At 37.5% G+C, this 17,384-nt stretch overlaps 1 protein-coding gene across 1 annotated transcript in view; it reads right to left on the reverse strand.

Moving 5' to 3' along the window:
* Positions 1–1,198: 1,198 nt before the first annotated feature.
* The window catches only part of MYO3B (myosin IIIB), a 204,895-nt gene continuing 188,709 nt past the window's right edge, over positions 1,199–17,384 (reverse strand). Inside the window, exons 35-37 of the mRNA XM_069861149.1 lie at positions 3,557–3,663; positions 3,136–3,182; positions 1,199–1,815 (exon numbers count right to left, since the gene is read on the reverse strand). Of these exons, the coding sequence (XP_069717250.1) occupies positions 1,680–1,815; positions 3,136–3,182; positions 3,557–3,663 (290 nt within the window). The 3' untranslated portion in view covers positions 1,199–1,679. The remainder of the gene's footprint in view (positions 1,816–3,135; positions 3,183–3,556; positions 3,664–17,384) is intronic.

Below are 17,384 nucleotides of genomic sequence, written 5' to 3' on the forward strand. Positions count from 1 at the left end.
TCAAATCCACACTCAAATGTACAGAACAGGAGAATGAGGAGTAAATGGAAGGAATTCAGTCGTTGCTAGGATTTTAACAATTTGTTTCAATATTCTGTCACATTTTGGGTGAAGAAGGAGTGAAGGAGTGAAGGAGTGAAGGAGTGAAGGATTGTTCTTCCTTGAACAGCCAAATCCTCATCTGCCCTGCCTGACTTAATTTCTGTGTTTATTCAGAGAGAAAAACCTTTTGCTTAACAATCTATTTCAGTCCTTTCCCTTCATTCACTCCCTTCAAACCCTGTTCTGGCTTAGGGATGCCCTGACTGCACTTGGGTCTCATTTCCCATGCCATCTTTCCTTATCCTGTGGTCAAAAAGTCAGTGCCAGTGAATACTGATAGTAAGAAATTCTGTAGCTTAAGGAACAAGTGTGAACTCACCTCCACAAGGAAGAAGGTTTGTGAGCACAGATAACAATAGGTAAACCTACTGCAGGGGATATAAAATAATAATAAAGTCTGTTTAGTACATTCACAATACTTACATACCTAGATATAGATTTGATGAGAATGTTTTATCAAAAAAAAAAAATAGAAAGGAATAATTTTGAGCAAATTTGTAAGGCAGTACACATGTGAATGTTTTATTTCCAAAAGTATTTGACAAGAGCTTGTATGGAAAAGACGCAAAGAATTGTCACAGATCTAAACTGTGGCTCAGAAAAAGAAAGTGAAGTGTAAGGTGAAACAGTCAGCTTTTGTCATGGAAACAGTTACCAGCAAAGCATCTTAGTGTTCCATAGGAAGTTACATATTGTTTCATTAAGGATGTGGAAAGAAAGTGAAAGGCAAGTAGAAAAATTTGCAGATGACACTTATTTTCCTGCTATATACAAGGGGGCTGTGGACAGGTAGGACTCACTGGAGCACAGAGCTGTTAAGAAAGAAATTAAACACTTACATGGGTAACAAGAACAACCAGTCATAATGATGGTTTCAGTCACAAGGGCTACATGAAGCAGCATGTGAAATCTTAGCTTTAAAACTGTTCTGCTTCTTATATTTTAAATAATTCTTAAAGTTAAACTTAGGGCAAACTAATACTTTACAAGAAAAATATTTACAAGGTAAATTGAGACACAATTATTATTTTATACTATTTTACTCTGCACATTTTTTTTCTGTTAAAGGCCATATACAGCACAGAAAGTTAGAAAGGATCATGTTTAATATCAGTCTAAAGAAATACAAAACATTTCCAGTATGACCACAAATGAAAATTTTTAGTACAGAGTTCTTTTATTCCAGTTCATTTCCTTGATCTTATTTTTCACACAGCTCTACCAGCAGTTGTGCCAGCACAACAGAAGGGATGGCACAGGGTGGGAACAGCAGCCGGGGAGTGCAGAGAAGAAGGGGTAGGAACTGTATAAACTAATCTTGCTGTTTAAGAAACGTGTCCATTACCAACATCAACACATACAGGTAGTGCTGATCCCCTTTACTGGACTTACTTATAGAAATACAGTTAAATGGGACAATTTACAGCTGCAAAACCAGGTCTAAATCAGTGAAAGAAAGTTAGTAGCTGAAGCATTGCGTTTTTTAATATCTTACATAAACGCACACCCACAAAGTTAATTGGAAGAGATTACCAGCATGAAAATACTCTTACCAGTATTAGTCAATAAAGTGAGGTTCAGCTTTGAGCAAAAGACACACTTCTTGAAGAAGGAGGAGATGGGGAACTGAGAAAGCTGTCATCTTCAGGGATAGACTCAACAGCTGACAATGATTTGTAATACTCATCCTCTCCATCCAGCACTTTGATTTGGCTTGAAAGGAAACAAACAGCATTTATTAAGTTAAAAAATGAATTCTGTCGATATCTTCAGATAAACTTCTCTTGGATGTGAAAATGAAGAGTGCTAATACAAGAAAGGTTAAAAAAAAGACAGGATGGTTTGATGAGAAAGATACAGCTTTGATAGATACTTCTACTTTGCTCTTACTTTTTAAAGATCAGACTCTGGTTCTGAGGATCAGCAAAATGCAATATAGTCTTAACATTTGAGTGTACAGAATGATAGACCAACTATTTGTATCAAATGAGCATTTTGTTTGAGAAACGTAGATTTTTTTGTCTGTATGTGTTCCACAAGTACACTATGATTTTGATAACATATTGCAGCTAATGGTTTGCTGTGAGTACTAGCCAAAGGCCACATCACCATATTCTGGGGGAAAGCCCTATTGACATCAAGGGTTTTTTCATTTTCCTGTGATATATGATGAGCACTGCAGTACTACGTTAGTGCTTTTATTTCCTGAATGGGAACAGACTTTTTTAAACCAGGGGAGGGAGTTAAAATAAACCAAACCTTGCACAGCTGTGAAAAATTTGGGGCTTTAACCTTGACTCAAAGACCTCCTATTCATATATTTTGTTTCAGAATATTAATTAAAAATAGAGGAAATAATACAGGAAGCTCTCATCTATTTTTGGAGTAGATTCATTTGCGAGACCGAACATTTATCAGTTCTCTCTGGTCCACGAGACCAGTCAATGGAATATTTTGGCAACCGTGTAGTAAACAGACAGCCTTTTGTAAATTGTTTTTGATGGTTTCTACCTATCACCAGGTGATAAGTGCTCATGTGAAAACGAGAACTGACTCAGTTCAACAGAGAAGGATCAACTTGCTTTTGGGCTGAGTGGCCCCCCTGTCAGTTTTTAAAATGTGCTCCCCCAGGAGGGCTGAAACCCATTGTGAGTTTGCAGCTGCAAAGCTGGCAGGGCTTCTGTCTGTGTTCTAGGTCAGAGAACTTCAGTTTCCTTCATCCAGCACTTTTCACTAGTGCTAAATGCAGTTAAAACATGAAAGCTTTTTTGTTTTTTTTTTTCTTTTCTTTCTTTTTTTTTTTTTTCTTGCAGCAGTAGTGCTCAGAGAGAGCTGGGGAGCACATTTTGTAAGAATCAGTTCTAGTGTCTGCAGACAGCAGTACATACAAGTTTTGTGTTCCAATGTCAATGCACAGAAATATGTTAATTGTTTATTTTTAGAAACCTCTCTAGAAAGTTTTGCATATTCTGTAATATCACAAAGGACTTCTTCTGTTTACAGTTGCTTAGAACTAAGAAGATAGATATTTACCCAAGTTTTCTTGGCTTCCTCTTGCTCCCTTGATATTCTAGAGTTCCCTGTGGAGAGGGCCAAGAACACACAGTCAAAGCAAAGCAGCAAGTCGTTAATTTTTAATTCAAAGTGATTTTGTGTTGAATGCAAGCAGATGCTGATAATATCAGAAGTCACAGCATAATTTTTTTGATCAAAGGGCTCAAGTGAGCCTGATGAAGCATGCATCTTGCTCGTCTTTGATAAACCACATCAATTATTCACCGTGAAGGCAGACATCCTGACATGAAAGCAACAGATAAAGAGCATAAGCACATGTTCAAGACGAGAGCAGAAGAACGTGGGGGTGGGGCTGGAGGGGCTAAAACAGGTATTAATAACAGAATTATTAACTGGAAACAAAGCCAGTAAAACAGCTTTATTGCCACTTTGAACTCACATTTAACTGGTTATAGTACATGTTGTCCTCAGGGCTATTCAGCATTTTGGGCTGCTGACATCGTCGACGAGGTGTTCTCAGCTTCTGTTCAAGACAGTTTTCTGAACCTATAGTAAGATAACACAATTTAGTTTTAAGCTGTGCCAGGAGCTGTGAATGTCAGCATGTTTTAGTCTGTAAACAGTCTTTTCTTCTGTCCTATTTAGTCCTGGATTTATTAGCAAGCCTTTCCTATCCAAAGTAAGCACAGAGAAACTTGAGGATCTTTGTTTTCTCTTTTGAAAGTTATTTCAAACATAAGTTTTTAAGCAGAACTTAATTTTTAGTTTTATAACATTTTTTTTTGTTCTTCCATATATCCGTATCACACAGCTCCACATTTCTTTCACATTTTATCTTAGTATCTTCTAAGCAGGAAATGAGGTATATTGTGACTAGTGAAGGATACATCATTCAGCAGCAGTAAAACCATTTTGCTGCAGTAGAACATAATAAAGCCCTTTGACTGACGAGACTTAGTCTATTATTATCATTTTTATTACATAAAAAGGATACCTTCTTGATGTGGCTCTCTGTTTAATCAGGGTAATCGGACCACTTTGGAACTATGCTTTCTTAATATAATTTGTAAAGTAATAGTTGCTTAAAGTCATCTGGAAAGCAGAGTTTAAAGATGAAGGAAATATTTCAGAAGAGATGGATTCTGAAAAGAACTAACAGCTTTTTTTTTTTCTTCCCCATATTAAAGACATTATGATGTGCTGTACTCTATTTTACCAGGCGTTTTCTGTGGCACATCCTCTAGGTTACCAGAACAACTATTTTCAGGATAAATCAGAATCACTATGTTACTGAAAGACACTGTGGGGGCTAAGGAAAGGTAATTTACCTTTCAAATAATTCTCCCAATGTCTTTGACTTTTCTGTTATCTCTCTATTTAACCAGCCTTAAGGAGCAGGTAATATTACAAAGCAGGTTTATTATACACCCAGGTTTACAGTCTGCAACTATTGTACTTGTCTGCAGTTACTGGATGAGGTAAAGTAGGGTTTGAACTTCATCCTTCTCAGCCAAATGACTGTTTTGGGAGATTTTTTCTCTTTGCCTTTCCCGTTCTCCCCAGCTTCTTGCCAGTGAAATTTGGAAGACATTTGTTTCTTCTCAGTGTGGCACAGCAATGTCTGTGTGGGAGGGGAGCACTTTTTTGTGCCAACTGTCATGTTCCCTCACAACACCTAGGAGGGACGGTGTGTTAAATGGCCACCAGGGAACAGGCTGCAGAACTGGTTCTAAAATTCAAACCCAATTTTATAGGGAAAAGCTACATTTCTCTAGTAATGCAAAATAACTTTTAAATAGTATGATCATGCTGCTTGCTAACTTAATACCCAAAGCATCAATGCTGTATATTTTCAATTTAAGTGAACCTTTATATTTAAGCTAAAGAGATGGTGATGGCTGAACCTGAACCTTTGCTACTTACCTGAATTGTATATAACCAGACAAGGCACAAGCTGTTCCAGATAATACTTCTACAGAAATTGGGGGCCTAAGTAATATCTATGTCTTTGGAAAGTTTTTTTCTCCAATATTTACGTTGGATGTAGATACAATTTTGTTCCCTCAGAAATCTCTAGAAGCTTTGTGGAAGGCCTGCCATAATTACATTCTACTCCCTTTTTGCTCTGAAAGCTACTCAAATTGATCTTGGAGCTTTCTGTTTTAGGACATCAGGGTCTGCAGTTTTTTTAAGCAGTGTTTTCAGTGGCAAGGCCATATGAGTTCCTTTTTACAGCAATTTAGTTCTTGACTACTTCTCCATAAATATTTTTTTTTTTTATTCTAGCAGGAGGTTGGTACAAATAAAGACTCAAGTCCTCACAGTTCAGCTTAATTTCACACACCATTCTACATCTAGCTAAAAGTAAAAATACGACACATGATTATTCTGAAATTTTCAAACAGTAAAATAATATGATAGGGTGTTCTTTTATCCTTTCCTGCAAATGCTGTTGTGGCCTTCATATTATTCTTTCAGAATATCTGTATGCATAGTCTTTGTTTTAAAAATGTCTTTTATTCATTAGGATTCTGAGATATTAATATTTTCCCCTGGCTTTTTATGCTGGCGCTTAATTATTTTTGTGTATTCTATGGGTGGTCTGCAGCTTGTGTCCTCCAAAGGAAATACCCTTTCAGTGGGCCCATTTGTCTTAGTGTTTAGTAGCATACTACATGAACAGTACAAAATCTGGTAACATTTATCATAACTCCCATATCTGGAGAGTACGGTATTAACATATGCACAACACTCGGCAGTTGAACAGGCATTTTAAGTGCTGTTCTAAAATATTTTGCTTTAAGGACAAGCTTAAAGCCACCATTAAGAAAAAAGTCACTTGTCAATTTAAGAGCAACAGCAGCAGCACCAGCATCATTAACAGGGTGCTGTCTACACTGCACCTGAATTGTGCCAAGCACCTCTGGCATGTCCACACTCCTGAGTTTGCTACAGATTTAGAGACCGGATGAGAGAATGAGCACATGCACATCCTTCAGGTTGTCCTTTAGCACCATTTTTTACGTAAGGGATCTGCTCCCCCATTCTGTGTGGAAGAAAAATTTTTATTCATAACGATAAGAGCAGAAATTCCTTAGGTTAAAATTTCCTTACTGGTAAATTCCTTACTACAGTGCAGAAATAACACCAAGCAGGAAAAATGCTTTCTGCCAAGTGTGCTATGTCAGCTGACCTAGAAAGCGTAGGGCAGCTGAGGTTCTGGGCATCCTCCTTCTTTCCTCGCTCAAACCCAGAGAGGCTGATACACATGGGTGAGCAGGCTCATGTGGATACCTTCTTAAAGCTACCACAAAATTGATGTTGCTTACAGTGAAGGGAATTAGAAACTGGCAGATGGGTGAACCTCCTGGACAATAAAGTATTTATAAGTGAAAAACTGGTGGATCTTCTGTTTGCTCCTCTGTTACAACTACTGGTTATGCTTTTTATTTCTCTGGTACTAAATGCCCAAGCAAATAGACCAGGACCTTTCAGAGCTCAGACAGATTAAAAAGAGAAGCTTGCAACTAAATGCAAAGTCAAAGGTTTGAGTTACATTTTTCAGAACCGGGAATTGCGTAGTTGGAAAGTAATGTCTCCAGGAAAGACTCGGGAATCATCATGGATGTTCAGCTGAAAATGAAGTAGATTGCGTGCAAAGCAGAGGGCTACTAATAGAAACAGGAAAACAGTTTTGTCGTTGAATGCTGAATTATTTTAAAGTGCTGTAAACTGCAGAATGTTTTGAGAACAAGTACAATTTGAAATCTGGAAACTTACCAAAGAGCCAGAAATTTGAGAGGACTGTTCTATTTCATCTTTTTAAAAAGAAGATTAAGAGGTGATTTGAAGCAAATCTAAACCCCGTTATAGAAGGTGAAGAGATCATCAGCTGTGGAAGCAAAATTCTGAACTGTCTAATGGTCAGAAGTGGAAGAAAATTTCAGATCGGATATAGAGAGCATAGAGAAAATAATTGGTCAGGAGAAAAAAATATTTAGCAGGATGATGGAAACTCAGGTTGAGATTGAATTCTTTTAGTAAAGGTATGTTTTGACTCAATCTAAAGTTAAAAACTATTCAAGATATGACAGATCACTTCTAGCTTAATAAGAATTTATTTCTCTAATGTGATTTTAATCACGAGTCTCAATCTGCAGAAGATTTTGTATCGATCCTTTGATTTCTGGGATATACTTTCACCTCTGAATTTCCATGTGCTACTGCTTCTTTGCTTTCTTATGGCTGAAATGGAAATATTTTAGCTGTCACATCCATCATACTGACATTTTCTATGACATCTCTTGGTTTGGAGATGATTAGCATATTTCTTATGCCATATCTTATTTAGATGATATTTCTGCTTAAAAATCCACGTTTTCCATAAGCTGCAAAAGACTCTTTCAGAAATGTGGAAACTGCCAAACAGTAAGATTTATCAAAAGACTCTAAAATGCTCTTTAGGATTGACACAAAGACTTTAGCATCTAGGATTCTGGCCCTGACAAATACCTTCAGAAGAGTACCTGCAAAAATGTATTTTTCTAATGATTTCCTATGAGGCAGATGACTTCACTTGATATTCAGTGAAGAATTCATCTTAGATGTCCTGTTTGTCCTGCTCATTGAAATTGAAAATTTGTAGACAGGCACTGAGCACACTCTTCAGAGGAACCCAGGAATCATTGGATTTTGCTCTCTGAAATGAAGCTAGGGTCTTCATAAACTCTTCATGATTAAACCCTTGCTTCAAGAACTCCTTGATGCTGATAAGCTGAACAAACATTGCTAAATTTTCCTATATGAAAAATTCTGCAGAGAAAATGGTGATGAGGCAGCTACAACTGCATTCAGGAACTTGTAAAATCCACGGATGCAAGTCAGATTGTTTTAAGATTGGTACAACACAGAGGGGACTCTAAACCCTGGATAACACCTTACTTTTAGCAAGGAATACACAAAGGGATGTTTGACGGTGTGTCAGAACAGGCTGTGTTATCAATCCCCTGGCTGAAGGGACTCCACCCAGTACAACCCACATTGAAGGGTGGAGCTGAGTACTCTCACTTTCCTTCTGAAGCCATTTACCCAAAGCAGGTTTGGAAGGGGTAGTCGTGTCTCCCTTTCTGTTACAGGTGAACGCAAACCTAATATCACAAGATGGAGAGTCCTCTAATTACTCAGATGGGGAGATTCAGAGTATAAGAAGGGGCAGCCTACTAAAGAAAAGGTAATGGGGCCATTTAGGGAATCATATATATTATTAACAGAGTAAGCAAATAAAGTAGATAAATCAGTATGACCAAGAAAAATAGTAAGCGTGGCTGATTTCCAATATATAATATCAGATGAAACATGAAAGTGCAACCCTTAATTATAAGCAAATATTAGCACAGACTCATGGGATCTCATCATAACATCTCAAGGTCTACATTCATGAAAATTTAAGCAATGTTTAAAATCATGTTAATTTGTTCTTTGTTTGTTTCTTTTCCTGTCAGTCTAATTTATTCCAAAAGACTTTGGTTCTAAAGCCTGGATATATTGATCATGCCTATGTAAAGCATTGTTATAGCCTTGGGAGAAGACTTTTGTGGAAAAACTTGTCTTTGTTCTCCTTTGATAATTTATATGTATTTTGATGTTTTCAAGCTTTTCCAGTTTTGAATCATTTTTCAAGGCAGCAAGTTAACTTCAGATTTTCTCTTGGAGTCGTGGGCAAATGCAGAAACGACCTCACAGACAACATTAAATACATCCTCCTCTTGGACTGAATGCTAAGTGGATAATTATGTGCAGCATGTTAATTTCAAGGAACAGCTACATTTTCTTCTGTGCCATACAAGTCTGTTCAAGCAGAGGACTCAAGGGGCTAGTGATTCTGGTCCACTCATATCAGTGTTAAATGGGAGTGACTGAATGTCACTTACGCAGTAAAAATTATGTTAAATCATATAGCCTTTACAATTTCAATTAATTCAGCTTTATTTTTTTAAAAAAAGGGAGATCTACAAAGGGTAAATAATGCTGTTTTGGCCATGAGTGTTCATACTAAGATGTTTTCCTCCCTTTATTATTCCCATGATTCTCCACCATTTGCACAAATTTGCATCACACCACAAGTGCAAAATAGGAGTAAAATGAAAAACTTGCCTGAGAAGCAGAGTGTGGGCAGCCAGTCCCCACTGAGCTCCTGCTGTGAGTGTCTGCCTGCTACACTCAAACCAGTTAACACAGACCTATCTTGCACATCCCTGTCCTAAACTGCAGTCTGTGTGACTTTAGTGTGAGCACATACTCAGAGGTACCAGGTCCACGTTGCAGAGTATTTGTACTCTGCTTGTTAAATGCTGCCAACTATAAATGCATAAGAAACAAGTAGAGGACAGCAGCTGTAACAGGCTTCACGGAACAAATACTGTAGAATAATCTGTAGCTTCATTTGGGAATAATGAATTTATCAGGTCTATGCTATATACTATAAATTTAACTACATTATGGTGGCTCTGCAAAAATGCTGGAGGATGATACAAAATAAACATGCTGTCTCTGAAAGTTTTTAACCTCAGTACAGGCAAAATCACACCAAGAGACAAAAACACAGGACAGGAGAGAATAAAGAGTAAGACTACTTGGTGGCTTAAGTAATGAAGTATGTCTCTAATATCTTGTTTTCCCTTCTGAGATTAATGAGAGAGGAAAGAGAAAACTACAGGAAAAGAAATGGACGGGAAAAAAAGGCAAAAAATGACACAATCAAGTAAGATACTGAGAAACTAAGGAAGAGGAGAAAAAGGAATCAACAATCATTAATGGTGCAGCAGTAGAAACTATATTCTGGCATCAGAGGATTTGATTAATCTAGTAACATCAGGAGTCTGGAGGCATACTGGCATATTTAATACTATTAACAACTGTAATTCTCTCCAAGATACCTCATGCTTACCTAGCAGTAGCTTCAAAACTCTGCAAATGTTCAATAAGGTCATCTGTTCTGTGGAGTTACAAGGTCCCAGCCCTTGATAACTCTCACAAAATGGAGCTTCACATGAGTGTTGCTAAGGGAAAAGATATTAACTACTTAAAAAAGATATATATTAATGCTTAAAAAGAGTGATTAATCCTTAGAAAATCCTGCAACTCCAATGCACTCAAGGTCTTACTTGGATTCAGTAGTTAAGAATAATAAGTTAGATTTAATTATTTTCAGTATCAAGTGCTTTGTAGTCTAAGTCTACAGCTACAAATGTAGTTACCAGATTCACTGGAAACACAGAATCTGGAGGAGTAAAAGGTCCTGTAATGGAAAGATTTTAAACAAAACAAAACCAAGCTTCATGATCACCTCAGATCCCCCACACAACTGTGGTGAAACAGAATTGTGTTTATTCAGATGGAGTGTGCTTATAGTGCCAAGAGCCATAGACTGCTAGGGAAATTAGTGTAGCCTCTTTGATGTCATGTGCATCCCAGAATCTGTAACACACTGCTAGAACTGTGAGCATAGCCTTTTGTTTATAACTCTAAACAGAACCATTTGAATACACACACTGAAAGAACTCTTAACAGAAGCAATGCATTTTCTTCCACCCGGTGATTCATTACTCATGGCTTCATTTTGGATACTGCAGTTCTATGCAAAGCCATATGCTTTAGATTATAAAGCACACTAAGCAAATCATAAGTTTTTCAAGATGGTATGTAAAGGCTGTTTTTGCATCTGTTTGTTGCCAAAGACCCAGATGATACTTTAATTAGAACAACAAATATTTTATGTGAAATCAATCATTTAGCTGTCTCGGAACCCTGAGACAATGGCTTTTAGATACACTTTGTTGGGAAACAAGATCCATAAATAGTCAGAATTTTGGCTTTTGTTGTTTTCCTTGCTTCCAACATAATTCTGATCTTTCAGTTGTCAGTTCTTTCAGTTTTGTATTGTGAGTGATTTAACTGTAGATGGAAAAGGCAGAGATTAAACAAAGCTTACCAAAGAACTAAATTGTCAGTGACTGACACGGATAAGATTCAAACCTGTCAGCAAACAGCACGCTTCTACAAGTACAGTCCTAAAGACCTGTCTTCCCTATACACATCGAATATACACAACAGCTCATACACCCTGCATGTAACAACATCTAATAGTGGCTTCTAGAGGTGTGGCAAGTAGTCAACTAACTGGTGAAAGCCCAAGAGGTTTACACAGCCACAACTTCAACTTCAGGGAAAAAAAATCTTGCCAAATGATACTTAATGGCAGAAACTACTTCTGGACAATGAAGAAAACTTAACTGATGATTATTTTTCTTCCCCTCCTTTAACTTGACACAAGGTGGTTGTAGAAGATGTTTTTTGGTTAATTCTTGTGATGTTTTCAGAAAAGAGTTACTGATGAAAACCAGGACATTTCAGGCATGTCGGAATTACTACATCACAGCGTATTTCCTGATTTTAGAAAACCTATTTAATCCAATAACCACCAGGTGATAAGAAATAGCTACCCTGCATTATCATGTGAAGTAGGTGATGCCTCTCTTGCTGTTTGAGTGATGCTGTATAATCAATACAAGTGGATGAAGAATTTAGCAGGGGAAAAACCTACTGAGAGCAATTAAATATGAAGAGATCACTTCCGGACTGGGGAATCCCCGGGTCACAAACCATGTTAGGTTGGAGAGTGTTATGAGCAAATATCTCTGCTTGCCCTACTTTTGTACTATACTCTAGGTTTTTGCTCTTGGTTACTATTAGAGAGAGAAAATTAGGCTAAACAGACTTGGATTGGACAGGAAATGTAATTTCTTATGGTGTTGTGGTTTTTTTTTTTTATTTTGTGAAACTGGTAAGTTTCAAATGACCAGGAAACAAATCCACTTAAAATAAATTCAAGTAGACCAAATCCCCAGGAGACACTTGAACCTGAGGTAACATCCTCACAAGAAGCATATCAGAGTCTTCAATGCAAGGATCATTTCAAAGTCAAGACTCAGAAAGATTAGTCATCTGACTGATTAAATAGCTTTGACAAATTTAAAGTTTCCTAAATATCCTAAATATCATGACAGTCTAATCAATTTTAGGGAATATTCTCAAAGTGCCGGGTCCTGCACTTGAGGCACAACAACCCCATGCAGTGCTACAGACTAGAAGAAGTCTGTCTAGAAAGCTGCCTGGAGGAGAGGGACCTGGGGGTGTTGGTTGACAGCGACTGAACATGAGCCAGCAGTGTGCCCAGGTGGCCAAGAAGGCCAATGGCATCTTGGCTTGGATCAGAAACAGCGTGACCAGCAGGTCCAGGGAGGTTATTCTCCCTCTGTACTCGGCACTGGTGAGACCGCTCCTTGAATCCTGTGCTCAGTTCTGGGCCCCTCACCACAAGAAGGATGTTGAGGCTCTGGAGTGAGTCCAGAGAAGAGCAACAAAGCTGGTGAAGGGGCTGGAGAACAGGCCTTATGAGGAACGGCTGAGAGAGCTGGGGGTGTTTAGCCTGGAGAAGAGGAGGCTGAGGGGAGACCTCATTGCTCTCTACAACTACCTGAAAGGAGGTTGTAGAGAGGAGGGAGCTGGCCTCTTCTCCCAAGTGACAGGGGACAGGACAAGAGGGAATGGCCTCAAGCTCCACCAGGGGAGGGTCAGGCTGGACATTAGGAAAAAATCCTTCACAGCAAGGGTCATTGGGCACTGGCAGAGGCTGCCCAGGGAGGTGGTTGAGTCACCTTCCCTGGAGGTGTTTAAGGGACGGGTGGACGAGGTGCTAAGGGGCAGGGTTTAGTGTTTGATAGGAATGGTTGAACTTGATGATCCGGTGGGTCTCTTCCAACCTGGTTATTCTATGAAAGTACATTTGGACCTGCCAATGCACAAGTTTTTAAAGTGCAGATTGGGGATCTCAAGAGCTGCATGTCATATGCTAATACGCCTCAGAAAACTCACTGGACACTTGGCACTAATTCATCTTGTGATTTCTAGCTAAGGAAAGCAAAACATATGGGGAAAAAGAAAAAAAAACCCATAAAAAGTAAACACTGCAATTCACTTTTAAAAATAAAAAGTCAAAATACCCAGTGCATTAGAGAACAGTAACAAATCACAAATACCTCTCTAATACTGCTTCTTTACTGAGCCAGCAACTGAAGCTGCCAAAAATGCATCATACAATTGTGGGAAGTTAGTCTGTGCAATCAAAAGTAGGGCAGGAGGCAATCTAAGTTCACACTCAGTTAAGACATGGTTCATAACAGGCCTGTGTTTCAGAGCTGTTGTCCTAGAATGGTGTCCTGGATGATTTTAAAGGTAATCCCTCACCTTCTTCCAAACTGTAATAATAGCATTTTTACCCCATACCCTCAGAGATTAAGCCACTTGATTGACTTTGAATTCTGGACACACAGGAAATTTGTATTAATTTAGCATAATGATGAGGAGCAATAAAGGCTCTGTGGAACCACAACAGTATGGTCTCTAAGGTTTTGTTCGTTACAGAAACACAATTTGCATATCTAAAGGCTTGAAACCATGGGTCCATATTGATACAACTAGTATCCCAAATTTGAGTGTAGCAGATTCAGCATATATTTCAAAGAATAAATGGTAGAAGCCCAAGATAAAACCCTCAGTAGATTTCTTCATTAAGAAAGAAGTCTTTTTCTGAATTCAAGGTAGTCGGTAGCAGTAACTTTTAAACGAAGTATAAAAGAAAGCTTGACTGAAGCCTGAAAAAAAGCCACTCTTTAGATATTTACTTCTCAGTGTTGCTGCAGTGATTCAGCCCGACAGTTGTAAATGTTGGAGGTAAAGAAGGCATCCTGGCTAGATAAAGGAAACTAATGCTGCTGACCTATGTGCTACAGCAATCCATTCCTTTAAGGTGTTGTTATTTGCTACTAGGACTCCTCTAACATTAGACCGATAATTAGTGATGGTTCACAACTGAACTATCATACAAATCAAACTTGGGCCAGTAAATTCTGAAGGAATATTTTGAAAGATAAACTGAAGAAGCATGAGCAAACTATTCAGTCAGTGAAAGAATTAGGAAAATAAACAGGACTATAAGAAAACCTTCAAAGACTCCTGTACCTGTAAAAGAGCACTTAGGTTTTCTTCCTCCTTCCAAATACAAATTACAAACCTTTTATTGCTAACACTATGAATCTCATGATAGAATGCTAAAAAGATATGAAAATAAAGGGTTATTATTACCAGATTTTGGTGCTGTGAGGTGTGGTTCATTAACTTTCATCCTGTAAAGGGTAGATGGGAGCTTCCAGTAGTAGAAAAGTGTATTCAGAAAATGTAGAAAATGTTTAAACAAAACTGAAGGTGGTTTGTAAAGAATTTCAAGACTCGTATCTCAATCATAATGAAGCAATTTTAGGCTATGCATTTCATGATACCTAGCCACACTACCTGAACTAACAGTTTGGGGTGTGCAAAGCACATAGAACACGAACGCTTTTCACCCAGTGCTTCCTGAAAGCATTTAATGAAAAATTTGGCAAAGATTTCAGCTCATGGGAGCAGAGAAAGACGTACTCATATGTGCAAACACACAAATAAAGTGAGTTAACATTCTGATATTATAATGACTTGATTATGTGACAATACGTTATTTTGTTTTGAAATCACCTTTCCTGACAGCGCACAGCTTGCATTAGTACATCAGCTCACTGTATTATATTCCCCACTGAACACAGTCTTTGTACTCAAGTGGCACTTATTTTAAATTAGTAAATGCTACAGAATTAGTTGGATTTTTATTTTTCTCATAAATACATGACTAATTCTAATGTCTTTGGTGATGTTTTATTTCTCAGAGCTTAATGAACCCTTCTTTATCAAAGTGAATAGTGATTTTAGGGTTCAAACTACGGCATGTGGAGGGCAGATTTTTAAACCATTATAGATCACCTTTTCTGGAAAATCAGGCTCCTTCATGGTGTCTTAGCATAGGTACATGGAATTTCTTGTCATTCCAGAAAATACAGACTGAGTGATTTCAGAAATTTTTGTGGGAAGTTGATCTGGACATGTTCTCTATCCCTTAACTACTATAGATCTTTGACTGTCTTTCAACAATTTTCTTACAACTCTGTACTAGATTCTTGGCTGGTAATTGCATAATATATCTCTATAGAATATCTTATGATACAGCAATGTCAAATTCTGTTTGTGTTCTGATTCTGTACTTGAGTCTGTGGGTATTGCAGATTGTGCAAAGTTGTGATTTAACACTTTATTAGTTACTGTGCACTAATTCCTTGTGTAAATGACCTACAAAGGACCACACAGAGTTACAACCTGAATAAACTGCCACATTACAAGTGTACCTATTGCCACAGAATGCCACTTCTGATTTATCTGTTTCAGATAGCCGAGAAACATGCCATATCAAAATAACTCTCTTCTATAACATACCCTGTCTCTCAGTAGGACTAATTAGCTTGGGCATGGCACTGCATCGTCCAGCTATATTGCCTCCAGGGTCTGAATCAAACCTAGCTCAAGCAGCTTTGCAAAGCAAAGCATGCACTGAGTCCTTATATAATACATTTATATTATGGATTATTCTACACTTAATTTCCCATAGAGACAAAACCTAAATATCAGTTCTACCACTGTGAACAAATTCATCAAAGTCTCCTTCTGAAGTAATGCCATAATAATAATGACAATATCCTGTCCCCAGCAGAAAGGCTTATATTCTGAAAATGCCAACATTGATGGACACCTTCACTACTAGAATTAGTTCCTCGGAATCCAGCCCCAACACTAAGCATCTGAATACAAGGGAAAAAATGGAAAATAACAGAAAACCACATTGATATTAATATGGTATAAAGAAATATTATTAAAAGGGAAATGTATCATAGAATTTTAAACTCTTTGCTTTAGAAAGGATTGTTTTAATTATTTCAATTATTAAAAGGCCCTATGGAGTAAAAGGCTATGGGCAGAGAGAAATACACATTTCTATTCATTCGTAGAAAATATAATACATTTTAAAAGTTCAGCACTCTATCCACACAAAACTTGAATAAACTCATGCAAGTTTTAACTCAGAAATAATTGAGAGCCATACACTTTCTACAAACACACAATAACATGTAGGATTACTTAAGTTAACCTTTGATGAAAAACTCTTATGTCAGGTTCTTCAATAAAACAAGCACAAAAATAACTTTTGCTTTCATGGGAAGTATCAATTCCACATGTAGCTGCTCAGCATCGTCTAAATTGAATGAATATGATACTAGTGGGTGAAAGAAGCAAACTGGAGATAATCAGTAAAATTAATGTTTTCAAATAATTTACAAAACACATAAATCACTTCAAAGACGCCCATCAAATTATCATTTCTGAAAAAACATTTAAATTATACTATAGCAAAAAGCAAAGAAACATGACGTGTGGACCATAAGTTACAGTTCATTGTTTGCTTTCACAAGGTAGAGTGGCAGGAAATTATCTCTCTCTCGTCACGCATTTCATTTTTTATTAGGTGATTTTGCATTACTTGTAACTTCAAAAAGCAGCACAAAAATATGAGGTGCCAAAGATACTTTTTCTTCTCTGAAATGTAATTTTCTAGAAGAAAACTATCTATAACACCATGTACAGCAAAATAAGATTTTCAGTTTTTACAGAAAACACTTATGCGTGCCACCAAGCTATGTGAAGTCAATGCATATACTACTGCATAATGATGGATCATGTAAGGCCTTGTAGGATGGGACCAATATTTTTTAAAATACATGTTCTTATTTAATGATTTATCATTTTTTATCACTGACAACCAATAACATGTATTTGTTGAAAACAAATTACTGTTCTGTCATTATTACGTTGACATCATTTTATTCAGAACAATCCATGGTACAAAAAAGGCGACACTATTTACATAGAACCATAAAGCCTTCTTTTTATTTCTAAAATACACAGTAGAGGTTAATTATACTTGTGCTCTTTCTTTCTTTTTTGTTTGTTTCTTTTTCATTCTGTGCATGTCTCTGCTATTAGGACTTGATCTGGAAAGTTTATGCAGAGATACGCAACACCTTAGGTAGCTGTCTTGTAATATGAAGTCTCAGCTTTATGTGCTTTGCGTATTTATATTTTAGAGAAAGAGGGCTCTAGTGACTATGTTTCAAAAGACAGCCTTGCAGGGTAGGATGCAAGCAGGCAGCCTACACAGCTGTGTCACCTCTGATGTGAAAGTGCCTGTACCACCTGATGGTACCAGCAAAGGGCTAATGTCCTCAGTACCC

Source organism: Phaenicophaeus curvirostris, chromosome 7 (genome assembly GCF_032191515.1).
Source record: "Phaenicophaeus curvirostris isolate KB17595 chromosome 7, BPBGC_Pcur_1.0, whole genome shotgun sequence".
Lineage (NCBI taxonomy): Eukaryota > Metazoa > Chordata > Aves > Cuculiformes > Cuculidae > Phaenicophaeus > Phaenicophaeus curvirostris.